This window comes from Schistocerca serialis, chromosome 5 (assembly GCF_023864345.2).
Source record: "Schistocerca serialis cubense isolate TAMUIC-IGC-003099 chromosome 5, iqSchSeri2.2, whole genome shotgun sequence".
NCBI lineage: Eukaryota > Metazoa > Arthropoda > Insecta > Orthoptera > Acrididae > Schistocerca > Schistocerca serialis.
The window spans coordinates 287986238-288002453 of NC_064642.1; the positions used below are offsets into that span (position 1 = coordinate 287986238).

Sequence of the window (16216 nt, forward strand, 5' to 3'; positions counted from 1 at the left end):
AACACCATTTTTTATATCAAATCCAAATTTTATTAACATTTCCTGAATTCCATAGTCACTACAAGATTTTTTATTTCATTTATCACCTACTTTGAAATTTTTATTTAAATACAAGGGACCACACGCAACAATTTAACAGTGTATGCACTTTGGTCATTAGATATGCAACTGAAGAAATGAACTCAGGTTTGCCAAGAGAGTTGTTCTTGATATGTTTTCATTGTTATTTGTGAGCATTTCTCAGTATCACTTTTTAAAGAGTGGTTCTGGTAATTAATTCAGTGTTATATTTGTGACTCCAGATGTGTTAGAAGCACAAGATGTATAAAACATTTTCAAAGGCCACTAAGCATTGTAGCCAGCAGCAAGCTTGTTAAAGTTTTGGAAAAGTGCAGAACATAAAACAAATTAATCCTCATTTTACTATGAAACGGTATTATTTTGACATTCATTAAAAAGGATAGATAGTCTAGAGGCCAGATAGTCATGAGTCCGATAGTCAAGAGTTCACTGTACTTTGTTTATATCAAATACAACAGATCCACCTTCACTATGATCAGTAAGTATGAGACTTAGACTCATTTTCGGAAAAAACAGAACACCTTGAACAAGTACCGATAGGACATTCATATTCACAGGACACATACATTAGTATGTCTTGCAGAAATGATTAGCATTTGAACCACGTCAGACTGTGGGTTCAAGGTCAACAATGATATAATGGTGCAACACCATCTACTTGTAAAATCTGCCTGTGGTTCTTGTTGTCACTGTAAACTGAAGATAATGGATCAATGTGACTTGAGCAGGCACGCAGGAGGCCTCACAAATGTATGCATGAACCATATTGTCAAATCAGCGAATTTGAAAGAGGGTGCATTGTTAACAGTGGAACATATCATACACTATCAAGGTTGACAGTTCATCGCTATTTATTATGGCATGGGTTATGTGTGTGTCATCCACTTCTCTACCTACCTTGGTGTATGTGCAGAAACATGCTAGATGGCAATGGTGTATGGAATGACATCAAGAATGGGGACAGGAATAGTCATAGATAGTGTTTTTGGATGAATCTATGTTTTGTTTGTTTGAAAATGGTGGCTGCATTTTTGTTCACCACAGGTAGCAAGAATGGCATCATTATGACTGCATTTTCATGAGAGATACAGTGCCAACTTAAGGTCATATTGTGTGATGCTATTGGGTACAACCACAAATCACTTTTGGTTCATATCCAGGGCACTGTGACAAGTGTGACCTACGTGAATGGTGTCCTGTGACCTGTAGCCACACCCTAGAAGCACAACATCCCAGAAGCCATGTTTCAGCAAGACAATGCACGGTCACATGTTACTGCAAGAACAGGTGCCTTCTTGTTGTGAAAGGATGTAAGCCTTTTACCCTGGCCTGTCAGATCACCAGACTTGTCACCAGTCGAAAATGTGTGGGATATGGTGAAATGATGGGTGCAGGGCTGTGACTCAGCGCCAACCACCACAGATGAACTTTGGAACCAGGTGAGTGCAGCATGTCTGGCTGTACCACAGGACACAATTTGCACCAAATAAGTGTCAATGCCATCATGCGTGAAACAAGTTTTCAGGTCACATGGCAGACCCTGTGCTTGCTAGGTGACAGGACATACTCTGGACTGAGGTGACTGAAATGCTAATCATTTCTGCACAACATACTGAAGCATATATTCTGGGTGTTTGAACATCCTATCTCTAGTTGTTCAAGATGTGCTGTTTTATCTGAGATGAGTATGCATATCTTAATTTTCAGTTGAGACACATGTTAAACGTTGTGTTGTGTATGAATGCAACATAATGATGAACAGATGAAGAATTAAACAACATGCTAGTTACAATATCTTGTAAGGAACCTGATTACATGGAGAGTAAGGCTGTGTGAAACAGAGAGCAGGCCACCCATGCTCTCAGAGAGCTCTGTTGCCTGCTGCAGTTGATTATGGTCAAACAGTATGGGCATGATCCAGTGGCACTCATTGTGAGTGAGTCAATTGCTTGTCCAGTCTGAAGTAGTGCTGGAGGGAACTAACACCATGAATCCTCCTACAGAGCTGTCCATAAATTCATAAGAGTATGAGGGTATGGACATTGCTTCAAAGAAACAAAGCAAGTGAAAATCTAAAATTAACACTAAATGACAAGACAACATTGAATTTCACCGTCTTTGCAGGACACTGTAGTCTTGTGAAGATCATTTCTTCAGTTATTTTTGAATGTCTCACAAACATTACATGAGTACTTTTAACCAAAAATCTAAAAATTGAAATGAACAATATAAAGCCCATAGGTTCAGAAGAAAGTCTTGTGAATTTGTTTGAGGTGAGTACATTATTTATGGTGCCAGTTGATTCTTCTGTCCTGCTTGATAGAACATTATTTGCAGTAAACATTATTCATGTCAGAAATCATTACTTTATTTCATTATTTACTATAACTATATATTTTCAGAAGTAGTAATAATCCTAAAACATAGCTCTACATAAATAAAATATAAACTGAAAAATATTATCAGCACCATGTGCAAACAAGAGTGAGCTACAGGCCAGTCGTCAGTTGCCTACACTGAAACAAACTTATGGCTTCTGACAGATTTCTCTGGTGCTAAAAGGAACATTGGATGTTTCATACTTCCAAATTTGCAAAGGTGACTTCATTACATAATATGCACTGAAGTGCCAGACAAACTGGTACACCTGCCCAATATCATGTAGGGCCCACAAGAGCAAGCAGAAGTGCCGAAACATGACATGGCATGGACTCGACTAATGTCTGAAGAAGTGCTGGAGGGAACTGACTCCATGAATCCCCCAGAGCTGTACATAAATCTTATGAGTACGAGAGGATGGAGATCTCTTCTGAATAGCACATTGCAAGGCATCCCAGATATGCTTAGTAATGTTTATGTCTGGGGAGTTTGGTGGCCAGCAGAAGTGTTAAAACACAGAAGAATGTTCCTGGAGTCACTATGTTGCAATTCTGGACATTTGGGTTATCACATCATCCTGCTGGGATTGTCCAAGTCCATTGGAAGGCACAATGGACATGAATGGATGCAGGTGATCACATATGATGATTATATACGTGTCACCTGTCATACTCATATCTAGAGGTATCAGGGGGCCTATATCAATCCAACTTCAGACACCCCACACCATTGCAGAGCCTCCACCAGCTTGAACAGTCCCCTGCCGACATGCAGCGTCCATGGATTCACGAGGCTGTCTCCGCGCATGTACATGTCCATCTGCTTGATACAATTTGAAACGAAAATCATCTGACCAGGCAACATGTTTTCAGTCATCAACAGTCCAATGTCAGTGTTGATGGGACCAAGCGAGGCATAAAGATTTGTGTCACACAGTCATCAAGGGTATACGAGTGGACCTTCAGCTCCAAAAGCCCATATTGATGATGTTTTGTTGACTGGTTTGCATGATGACATTTGCTGATGGCCCAGCACTGAAATCTGCAGCAACATGTGGAAGGATTGCACTTCTGTCATGCTGAGCATAATGTCACTAGTTCAGTCTCTCCAAATCCTGTTCCAGCTGCAATTTCAAATGAGTCTGTGTCTGAGCTGGAAATATCTGGAAAGTGTGCATAATTCAAAAATAATTTGCTGTATTGTCAAGCTCATCCTTCTCTCTCTCATTACTGTCGCTAGTGTTTTGATAATTCATGTCTGCAGTTACATTTTCATTTACTTCTTTTTTTGGCTTTCTTCTGGATGAACTAACATCATGATTTCAATTAAACTTCTTCCTCTCGATCCCCATCCTCAGGAAGTGGTTCCTCTGACTCTTCAACACTTGATGATGCATGGCGTGGTGACAGTGTGTCAGGAAGAAACTCCAAATGACCTGCCCATGGCCAATTACGGTACTTCTTGGTTGGTCCTGTGCCTCCGTTGATTAATTTTAGGTGGTATTGTAGATTCTTCCATTTTGCTGGAACAGCCTCACCTGTCTGTCACACCACATAGAAATTATTTTATTTCATATAATTAATTTATTACTAATGAGCAGTGCATTTTGTTCCAGATGTTTAGCCACTGGTGATGCACACTACACTGTCACTTTTAAACTCCACAAGGGAATCAGCTTACATTTAGTCAAATATGCCTTACAGCCACAGTATATACCTCAGCCAGCAGAGGAAATCTGGAAACAAATTGGGACAGGTCTGATGGGATAGAGGCCATTTCCTAACTGCACTGTTTCTACCACCACCTTGTGCACACTTGCCCACCATGGACTTCAGAAACTGCCAGATGCACGCCACAGGCAAGTGTGGTCTAGTACAGGCCCCCACCTCCTGTTTGACCAGCTTAGCATAGCCATGGCTTAGCATAGCATGCAACACAGGGACTGGTGGGTGCCCACACAGGTTGCATGCTTCCTGTTTGACAATGCACTCATGTATGGATGACATTATACAGGCAGAATAGTAGTAAAATACAAGTTGAATATCATGTAGAAATATTTTTAACACTTTGTCAATAAATTATTAGATGCCTCAGTGTTGATGCAATGAACATTAAAATTGCGCTGAAAAAATTGTTTTTGGATGGCAACATTTTGCCACCCCCAAAATTTTGCTGCCCTATGCACATGTTGCACCTGCCTAAATATGGCCCTTTGTATATGTGTTCAAGCAATGTTAGTGACAGTGGTGCTCTGGATGCCTTTACTGATGTCACACCTTCCCCATGGAACAGAATTCATGTAACCCATCTGTCTGCATCTACAGTAAAGTACATATTCCAGTGTGAGGTCGTTTTTGAAATGTTTGTGCATTGTGTATCTTAGATGAGACGTGGGAACCAGTGTAGTATTTACCTATCTGTTATGTGGAAAACCACCTAAAACCACATCCAGATTGGTCAGCATGCCAGCCCTTATCATTAGTCTTCAAGGTCAGTTTAATTCAGTGCTAGCGTGCCTTTCTGAATCGTGGATGTTGTGCATAAATGGGCTCAGTTATCCATTTGGGTCAAGAGTCATACTAGTAGATATGTAATAAATCATATTTCACAGCAACCACAATCTCATTGGGTAAACAAATTTCTGTGACAGTCTTGACAATTATTATTTACCTTACAATGGGGCTACATGTAATGTTACAAAGAAGGGAGAAAACAACATGAAACTTCATTAAATGTGACAATGTTCAAAAATGGTTCAAATGGCTAAATGGCTCTGAACACTATGGGACTTAACTTCTGATGTCATCCGTCCCCTAGAACTTAGAACTACATAAACCTAACTAACCTAAGGACATCACACACATCCATGCTCGAGGCAGGATTCGAACCTCCGACCGTAGTGGTCGTGCGGTTCCAGACTGTAGTCCCTAGATCTGCTCAGCCACTCCGGCCGGCTGTGACAGTGTAATCTCTAGGAACTGGTACCTTCTCAGACTTGATATCACAACACAACTCATCAGGCAAATACAGGTTTAAGAATTCTAAAGCCTTTGTCGTGGCTGCACTACAGTTTATTAAGCTGTGAATAATAAGATCATCTTGGTTTGATCCTATGCTGGAATGAGCAACTTTGGTGTGCTTTTTAGATCGTCACATTATCCTAGGTAAATACTGGATATGGGTTACTTGTTACACAAGAAACACAAATGTCACTTCGAATATTTGTTTCTTAAGCTTTATAGACGTGAAGAATAATAATAAGAAACATGAAAATAATTCACTACATCTATTAAAATGAACAGGAGTGAATTTTTGTAAGGTTTTATAAATAAATGTGCTCTAAAATATTATGCCTCTCCCTTGGTTTCATTTCTGTAGATGCTTATAATGGTGTTACACACTGTTTGTATTCTAATGAAAACCGATATCATAAAAATGTTTTAAAGATTATTAGATCTGCTTTTTCAAAGCCTAAATATTTTACTATACATATAAGAAATGTTTTGTGAACTTACAGTTGCTGCCACTAACTGTTCAAGTGCTTCCTTCTTCTCTCTTCTAAAAAACCCTGCCTATAAAAAAAGAAATATATTGGTTATTTGTGTTTCATAAAATTTAACACAAAAAAGTTTTTAGATGGACCCAGTATGAATATTAACAGATTTCCTATATTATATTTAGTTGCTCTGAAGTTAATTATCACTGAATATGCAATAATTAATAATTACTGTTAACATTTAATATTTATGTATTACATAATGATTTTTACAGTACATAAGACTGTTTAAGGAAAAGTTTAAAATTGCTTCAAAGCTATGTTAAACTGTTGATTACTCCTCATATCAGTTACACTGAGGTAACAACTGACAAACAATGAATGTCATTTGATGACTTAATAACAGTGATAGCTATTGTTTCTCTCTAGTTTAATGTTTTGCATGTAAAATTGCCACTCTATTTGTCTGCGTGCCCACCTGTACACTTGCCAAAACACTGTTAAAAGTCCATATGAAGGTTATATTTTACCAACAAGTCAAACTAATGATGTGATGGAATCCATCAAAAACCAGTTGAGGCTACAGACAACTATTATTTACTGTACTGGGTGTGTATGGGTGATCATAAGAATATCTTCCTGGTGCAATGATGCATCTAGTAGAGATGCATGTGGAGCAAATAACAAGCATTTGACTGAGACAGACAGGCAAGTCTGTAGTGGCATAGAGTAGTGAACACGAAGAATACAAACAAAAATTCTATAGTAAACTAACGGGTCCTGAACATAGTGATGAAACAGTGCAACTATGCTTTATTATTTACTTTTTAACTGGAATGGTAATTTGTAACTAAGATTGACATTCAGTTCTGAAATTAGGTACAGTGTACTCAGACCACATTGGCAAAAAAAGCACATCGATTAATAGGTCTACAGCAAGATGTCAAGAATTCTCACGACCCTTATTACCCCATCCTCCACCATTGCCCTTGCTGTACTCTTACAAAATTGATGATTTGTACCTTTGATGTTCCTCTGGGGAGGAAGAGTCTATTGCACAATCTATTACTTCTTACAGCACTGCCAGAAGAAGGCAACATGGGAACTTTTTTAAAAAGTTGCTTCAAAATGACATTGCTACCTGCTTAAAAACCTGAGATTTCTTTCACCAGTAGTTGTTTCAAATTTTACTCTGATATAAGATTCCATAATTATACTTAGGGTATGTCAATGGTCTATGGGTAGCATTGTTGATTAGTAATCAAAATGTCCTCAGTCCTGCATTACAACCCCACCACTGCTTAAAATTTAAATAAAAATCATTAGTAATGATGGCTGAAGACTTCTGACATAATAAGTCACCTTCATTCTGCCAATGGCCTTGTCAAAGAGGGTGGAAGAGCGGACAGAGACTCAGCGCACCCTCCCACCCTTTTGGTGGGAAACTGCTCCTAAAATATGAAAGAATCAGCAAAAGTCAACAACATGAGAGTGCAGAAGGCTTTGGAAACCACTGTGTCATGATGATCTCTCCATTGGCAAAAGATTCTAGAATTGTCCCCCATTCAGATATCGAGGAGGGCACTGCCAATGGGTGGGTGACCATGAGAATAACCATTGAAGAACCAATGAAATGATAACATTCTATGAGGTAGGGCATGGAGTGTCAGAAATATGGATGTGGTAGGGAAGCTAGAAAATCTGGAAAGGGAAATGTTCAGGCTTGATCTAAATATCATGTCGATCAGTTAAGTGAAATGGTAAGAAAACAAGGATTTCTACTCAGATGAGTATAGGGCAATATTATCAGCAGCAGAAAATAGTACAAGGAGTAGGATTTATTGTGAATAGGAAGGTAGGGTAGAGAATGAGTTACTGTGAACAGTTCAGTGACAGGGTTACTCTCACCAGAACTGTCAGGTAACCAACACTGACAATGGTAATTCAGGTATGCATGCCGAAGTTGCAAGCAGAAGACAAAGAAATAGAGACAGTCTACGAGGATACTGAATGGGTAATCCAATATGTAAAGGGAGATGAAAATCTTATAGTAATGGGGGACTGGAAAGCAATGGTAGAGGAAGGTGAAGAAGAAGGGCTTACAGGAGAATATAAGCTTAGTACTAGGAATGATAAGAGGAGAAAGATTAATTGAGTTCTGCAATAAATTTTAGCTAGTAATAGCAAAAATTCTGTTCAAGAATCACAAGAGCAGGAGGTATACTAGGAAAAGGTTGGGAGATACAGGAATATTTCAGTTACATTATGTCATGGTCAGGCAGAGATTCCAAAATCAGATATTGGATTGTAAGGTGTACCCAGGAACAGATATACACTTAGCTAATGTGAAATGTCTGCATGAAAAATGAGAAGAAATCAAAAAAGAAATGATTGTCAGAAGGACTGAATATGCATGTATAAAAGTCAAAATAATGTTTGGTGAAATTAAAAGCAAGGGTGGTAACATTAAGAGTGCAATGGAAATTCCAGTGTCAAATGCAGATTAGAGAGCTGATAGGTGGAAAAAGTACATTGACGGCCTCTATGAGGGAGAAGAATTGTCTGATTATGTGACATAGGAAGAAACAGGAGTCAGTGTAGAAGAGATAGGCGATCCCGTATTAGAGTCAGAATTCAAAAGAGGTTTTGAAGACCTAAGATCAAATAAGGCAGAAGGGAGAGATAAGATTCCATCAGAATTTCTAAAATAATTGAGGGAAGTGGCAATAAAATGCCTATTCACAGATGTGCGTAGAATGTGTAAGTCTGGAAATACATCATCTGACTTTTGGAAAAATATCATCCACAAAATGCTGAAAATTACAAGAGCTGATAAATATGAGAATTATCACACATTCAGCTTAACCCCTCATGCATCCAAGTTGCTGACAAAAATAACGGAAAAGAAAATTGAGGATCTGTTAGATGATGATCAGTTTGGCTTTAGGAAAGGCAAAGGCACCAGAAAGGCAATTTTGACATTGCTGCTGATAATTGAAATAAGACTAAACAAAAATCAAGACACATTAATAGGATTTTTTGATCTAGAAAAAGCATTCAACAATGTAAAATTGTGTAAAATGTTTGAAATTCTGAGAAACATAGGGGTAAGCTGTAGGGAAAGACAGACAAAATGCAGTATGTAGGAGGTCCAAGAGGAAACAATAAAATTGGAACACCAAAAATGAAGTGTTATTTTTTTAAAAAAGGTACAGGACAGGGATGTACTCTTTCACCCATCCTGTTGATTCGATACATTGAAGAAATGACAGAAATGACAAAAATAAAAGAAAGGTTCCAGAGTGGAATAAAAGCTTGGGGTGAAAGTATATCAATGATAAGATTTGCTGATGAACTGCTATCCTCGGTGAAAAAGAAGAAGAATTACAGGATGTTCCAAAAGGAATGAACGGTCTAATGATTACAGAATATGGCCTGAGAGTAAATGGAAGAAAGATGAAAGTAATGAGAAGTAGCAGAAATGAGAGCAGCGAGAAACTTAATGTCAGCATTGGTGATAATGAAGTAGATGAAATTAAGAAGTTATGCTACTTAGGCGGCAAAATAACCAATGATGAATGGAGCAAGGATGACATTAACAGCAAATTAGCACTGGTAAAAAGGGCATTCCTGGCCAAGGTAAGTCTACTAGTATCAAATATAGATCTTAATTTGAGGAAGAAATTTCTGATCATGTACGCCTGGAGCACAGAGTTGTATGGTAGTGAAACGTGGACCATGGGAAACTCAACAGAAGAGAATTGAAGCATTTGAGGTGTGATGTTACAGAATAATGTTGAAAATTAGATAGATTGATAAGATAAGGAATGAGGAGGTTCTCCACAGAATGGGCAGGAAAGGAATATATGGAAAACACTGACAAGGAGAAGGGCCATGATGGTAGGACATCTGTTAAGAGATCATGGAACAACTTTCATGGTACTGGAGGGAGCTGTATAGGATAATATGGTAGAGGAAGATAGAGATTGGAATAAATCTAGCAAATAATTGGGGACATAGATTGCAAGTGGTACTCTGAAATGAAGAGGTTGGCACAGGAGAGGAATTTGTAAGCTTAACAAACAAAAATTCTAAGAATAGGCATTTCATCATTATCCATGGGTGAGACGCAAGTCCTCAGTTACAAGAAATGATAGGGGCAGAGTGATAGTTGTAATGTGAGATTTTACAGAGGATGATGGGTTGTAATAGTGTAAGTGATGGGAAACTGTTTTGACAGAAGATGGGCCTATGAGATAGGTGGTGACCTTGGCAAGACAGCCTCCATAACATGTGGCAGTTAACATATACTACGTTGCGCTGACATAATATCATGATTGGGCATGCATTAATGGTGCTGCTAGTTGTATTACAACAGTCCTGCAGATAGTAACAATAGCTGCTGAAGTTTCACAAAACAATGATTACACCTTACCACACTCAGGAGATAAAGCTGATTGGCTGCTATGTGAAAGCATAGGGGCTTCAGCCCACACATCATCAGGAGAACTGGGCCTCATCAAAATAATGAGTACTTCTATCTAAACAATTTACCAATCAATTTATAAACTTTACCTGCTGTTCCACATATCAGAGATTTTAAAATGCATCAAAAACTGTGCTTATGTGGTATCAGAACGAAAATGTTATGACAAGTAAAACTGAAATATATAAAAATCCAAGGTCCATCATCAAAAGAAGAACTCAATAAAATATAAAATAGAGAAACCAGAAGTTGAACTGTAGCCTTTAAAAATCACAGGCATATGTAATTGTGCAGAGAGAAGTACATCACATTCTTTCAATCAGAATAAATGAATATAAGATTTTCTAATAATATATCTTTGTTTTTTAATTTCAGTTTGCTATCTAAATACACCAATGAAGAATTGAATTAGAGATACTTAGCCAGTAGTATGTAGCAGCCTCATAAAAGTATACATAAACATACAAACCACACACAACCTGACTGCAATGAGATATGGTCTGTCATTGCACATCCAACAGCTTTTACTGCTGATGTTCCTTGATTATATGTAGCTTTCAATCTTTCCATGGAATGCCTTTAATTTAATTATCAATATGCATTTTTCTTAGCCAAATATACTGTTAGTAATATACATTACATAAAATGCATTGTTTACATTTGCTGATATCACATGATGGGAAGTTAAATGCTGGAAGATTAAAGTAATAAACTGTAGGTAAATTACTCTGTATATGATGGAGCCAGCAGAAAGATGTATTAACAATTTGCTCATTTTGCAGGATAATTGGTATCTATCTTCAAGAATCTGACAATTCAGCTTTTCCAGCATTTCTGTGATGCTCATGAGTGAATTAAACAAACACGAGACCATTCGTGCTGCCTTTTTTATGTAAACCATGGAGGGTTCCTCCCATGACAAACTGTTTTATTAATACATAGCTATTGAGTGCTTTGTCCATTACTCTTTTGAACTTGAGCCACAATGCCTCTATATTCTGCTGCCAGGAGGTAAATATATTGAGTTTCTTTGTGAGGCATGACAAAACACAATGTCATGCTCAAATAGAACATGTTTATTTGCTGGGATCAGTTATAATACCTTTCCATCATGTTTCGGCTTCTGAATTATTTGTTCCAAGTAGAGAAAGCACTAAGTTGTTTTCACAGGATGTTTTGTCACATCCGTAACTTAAAAAACTGTACTTTTCTCAATTGATTGTTGTTTGATTAATGCCTCCTCCAGTGATGACAATAGGATTGGGAAACATTCGTACTAGAGAACTGAGGTTACCCTACAGTTTTTTGTTATTACTAGGTGTGTGTTGCAGTCAATAAAGAGTCCAGTTATAAGTCTGTGTCCATCCTTGATATGATTCTTGTCCAAACAATCATGCATGCTGCTTCTACTTCTATCTCAGTGGACTTGCTTTTTTTTTATCTTCAGTGGTAAATACATTATCTCTATTTCTCATTTCCCTGTCCTTCTCATACATACCTGTATTTAGTCCAAAAATCTCACTGATGCCAGTTTTTGAGTTTCAGCCAGCTTTCTGTATCTACTAGTTTAACAGGCTCTATTGGTTTGAGGAAAACTTGAAACAATGGGACTTTGTTGTGAATGCTTTGAGGCAGCTGATCACTATCATTTTAATGTGAATGCTTCAAGGCAGCTAACCACTAACGTTTTAATAATTTCATCTTTGGGGTACTTCTTCATGTCTTGCACTAACAATTTGAGAATCTCCTACAGCTTTCATTATCTGGACTGAATGACAATTCATCTATATTCTATTTATGGGGCAGTGAGATGGGTGGGGGAGAGAGAGAGAGGGGGCGGGGGGGGGGGGGGGGGGGGGGGGACCAAACTTGTGTGCACTCCACACACAGTCATCAGTGGGACAGTAGTCTCTAATGCGTAGGGGGACTCTATAGTTCTCAGACCTATGTTGCAAGTTCAGATAAACCCAGCTTAGCTTTTCTCAGAACATTTGAAGTCTTTTGAGTCAAACCATCTGCTTGGTTTAAAACTGGAGGATGCCAATCAGTCCTGGAGACAGTTCTGAGTAATGGGAGCTTCAGTGAAACTCTATTAGCAGGTCTAGTCTTCTCGAGCTTTAGCCGATCACCAGAATGAACTAAGTGTGACCTCAGAGCCTACAAGACAGGTATTGTTGATTCCTATGTGGTGCACAATCTGTAGTTCATTCCACCCTGTTCTTTCAGTTGGTGATGGAACAGCTTCTCAAACATGTTTAATGAGGCTTCTAGGGACATTCACAGAGTGAACAAGGTGATTCTTCCCTGCCCTTGCTGCCATTTCCCTTAGGAGTATCATTATTCACTGTGAATTCAATCTATTCAATCTGCTGAGGATTAACATATCCTACCACTTTGCATTTCCCTTCTGCAGACATAGAGTGCAACAGGCTTCCCTAATGGTGAAGTCTGAGTGGAAGATGACACCTGAAACTTGCCGGTTGTGGTTATGGTTGTAACACCTAGAATTTTCTGTGGTCCTTTTCGCTGCTGAAAGAGCCCCTAGACCTACCACTGCATGCTGCTCACAGTCAACTGGATGAGCAGTGATATATCTTGTACTTACTATAAATGAGCCACTATCTATGAAAGAAGGTGTTAGGTAGTACTTGAAGTATCTCTGTTACCATGGGTACATGACTCTCAGTAATTCATCCAGCACACTTATCCAAAGCAGCTTCCTTTCTCTTGACAGTAGACATAGTGATTTGCTGCTGCTGACAAACATCAGATCTCTAGGGACATCCACAGTGTACAGCTTTAACAGTGTACAACATTCATAGTGTCACTGGTTACATGTAGTTTAGGGACTTACTCAAAAGTTACTTAGTGGTAACCCCCCCCCCCCCCTCCACCCTCCCACTGCACTGCTGATGGAGAAACAATCAACGTACATCTGTCAAAATCAGCTTCATTAACTCAGAGGAGGAAGACTAAAAGTGTGCAGTGAGCTATAAGGAAAGAAGATTTAAAACAGTCAGATAATGAGCCACTTGTTACATCACGCAATAATGATGAATAAGGGGCATTATAAAACCTACTACAGTGATGGGTCTATTTCTTTCAGTCTCCATTTTTTTTATGGTCAGGAGAAACTTCATTTCTGTAACAGTTTGTAAGAGCTAATTCTATATAATGTTACAGTTCTTTCTCACCATGTAGGTTTGGATAGAGAGGCTCTATCTTGTTTCACAACACTCGTATCAACCCTATTTGTAGGACATTTTAATGTGCATAATGCGCTATGGGTAACTATGCCCATATGCCTCAGAAGCTGAGCATTTAAGAGCCTCTTTGTATGAGAAGAGCTACACCATCCAGATATGAGTGGCAACACACATTTTAGTACTGCATCAGGGTCATTTTCTACTGCTGATATTACATTATGCTTTCATTTCCTTGTGACATTGTTCAGTAGGAGATGGTAGATAGTTGTCATTTAGTGATCTCTTTTCACCTTAGACTACCTCTCACAAAGAGAAGTCCTTGGAAGGCAGCTACTACTATGTACAATCAGCCGGACAAACTGGATGTTGTGCAGCTAGCAAGCTCATTTCAAAGAGGGAGACAGCAGCCAGGACTGAGTGGATAACATTACAATTAATATCCAACATGTTTCTAATGCATCTTGTTCCAAGTTATGTAGCTCATTTCAGAGCAGAATATCCCAGAATGTAACTGCATTTTGTTCCACAATTATAATCAGAAATGTAGTTCTGTGACATTATAAAGGCCAATTTTTGCAAAGAACTCCACAAACTTTCATGTTTCCTGGTCAAAGACACAAAGGACAATAAAAGAGGGCAACATGAGGGCATTTGAAAGGCTTTTTCACCTCAACAAATTATTCCATTAGCTCTCCAAAGATATAAGTATATGTAAAGCATGATTTCTGGTGTGTATGGTAAGTTATGAAAAACAACAGTATTGAAGCAGAGCTTCCTAACAACATTTGGAGACTCATCATCTAGACAGTATCACTTTCATCACTCTACCAAAAATCAGTACCAGCTTTCTGCTATCAATAGGCAATAACAGTGACAATATCTGGAATAATTAAGAGGAGAAAAGCTGCCCTTCTTCATATGGAAGCCATGTTCTGCACTGCCTTAGGCTCAAGTAAAAGTACCATGTTATGATTGTCTGCTTCCATCCCTAATGCCCTAGTTGTTGATGAGATATTAAACTATCCTTCCTTCCTTGATGCTGTATAACACATAACTGAACCTTCAGGAGGTAAAATAAGTACAACTATCAAATTTTAATACGGTCTGATTGATATTTCACTTTGCTGTCTCCAGAAGGATGTAATTTTGTCTCTCTCCTGAAACCTACAAAAACTAGCATCTGCTGTCTGCCTACATATGCCTCAACAGAAACATTTCTCAATGTTTGTGTTTATTTGTGATTATTCAAAAACTACAGAATACACAATATGTGCAGTGATTCATTTCCTGTGTGAAAGTGGCCAAAATTTATCAGCACATCAGTAAAGACTATTGTAAAAATCCTATGAACCATGGAATACTAAGAAAGTCATTTAGAACTACTACAGTCATCTAAAGATGAGCATACTAAGCTTCATGTAGAAATAGGAAGTGGCCAACAACCTGTTGTCAACAAAGACTTGGTGCAGGAAGTTGCTACAAAAGCTGAAGAAAATATACTCATGACAGTTTTATCCGTATCTAATGAGTTTTTACCAGTTTCAGGAATTATTTTTATGAAATTCTTACAGGCTGATTAGACTACCTAAGTTTTACTCAGAATGTGTGTTGAAAATGCTGACTTAGCTGCACAAAACCAATCAAGTGGCTAATGCTTTCAATTTCCTTCAGCAGGGCAGTGATACAGATGATAGATTTCTAGGTGACAATAGGTAGGTTGCTCATGTTGTTCCAAAATCAAAATAACAATCCCCAGAATGCACAAAATGAATATCACCAAAATCAATGTGCTCTATGTTTCTGGATAGGCATGGGTGTTGCTTGTGGATTTTTTATGACTGAGTACTGCAAAATATTCTGATACATATTACAAAATCTTAATTTAATTGCACTGAGCAGTCTAAAACAAATAACAATGGCCTATCCACATATGGCCAAGAAATAGAAGATCTCACTGCATCACATTACTTGGAACTACTTTATCACCTGCCGTATAGCTCTGATGTGGGATCAAACAATTACCACTTGATACTGCACCTAAACATTTATGCAGTAAGAGCCATGACAGCAAGGCCATTCCAAAGTAGTTGTAAAATTAGATAGATTTTTTGTGAGAATGGAGTTCATGAGTTAGTTGTTCATTATGACATGCTCCTTAATGCTAGCAATACGACCACATTTCCCATAATGGGTACTACCAAGTGGGAAAACTTTATGCTCATGACAATTTTTTTAAATTTCATTCATTGCTTTTAATTTTTATTAATAATGTACTTTTTTAAATAGGTACCGATGTGTAAGTATGATTCACAACCTGAAAAACCTTTTAGCACAATCTTTGCAGTACCAGCACTGTTTCAATAACGTGTTTTATCAAATGGGAGTTACTTTATGATCACCACAAAAAACTTAAAAAAAATCTAAAAATTTCATTATTTGTCATGGACTTTAATTCACTACACACTTTTTAAATGTATATTGATGTGTAAGAATGGTCTTTCATCTTAAAATAAAAATGAGACATTTGTTGTAAATCAAACAATGTAAAATCCAGGATGCAATGTAACA

The 16216-nt window shown here is 38.0% G+C and overlaps 1 protein-coding gene across 3 annotated transcripts in view; it reads right to left on the bottom strand.

Moving 5' to 3' along the window:
• LOC126480903 (integrin alpha-4-like) overlaps positions 1–16216 on the bottom strand; it is a 582211-nt gene that overhangs the window by 52480 nt on the left and 513515 nt on the right. For all 3 annotated transcript variants that reach the window (XM_050104300.1, XM_050104298.1, XM_050104299.1), the window contains exon 23: positions 5976–6032. In XM_050104300.1, coding sequence (XP_049960257.1) covers positions 5976–6032 — 57 coding nt within the window. The remainder of the gene's footprint in view (positions 1–5975; positions 6033–16216) is intronic.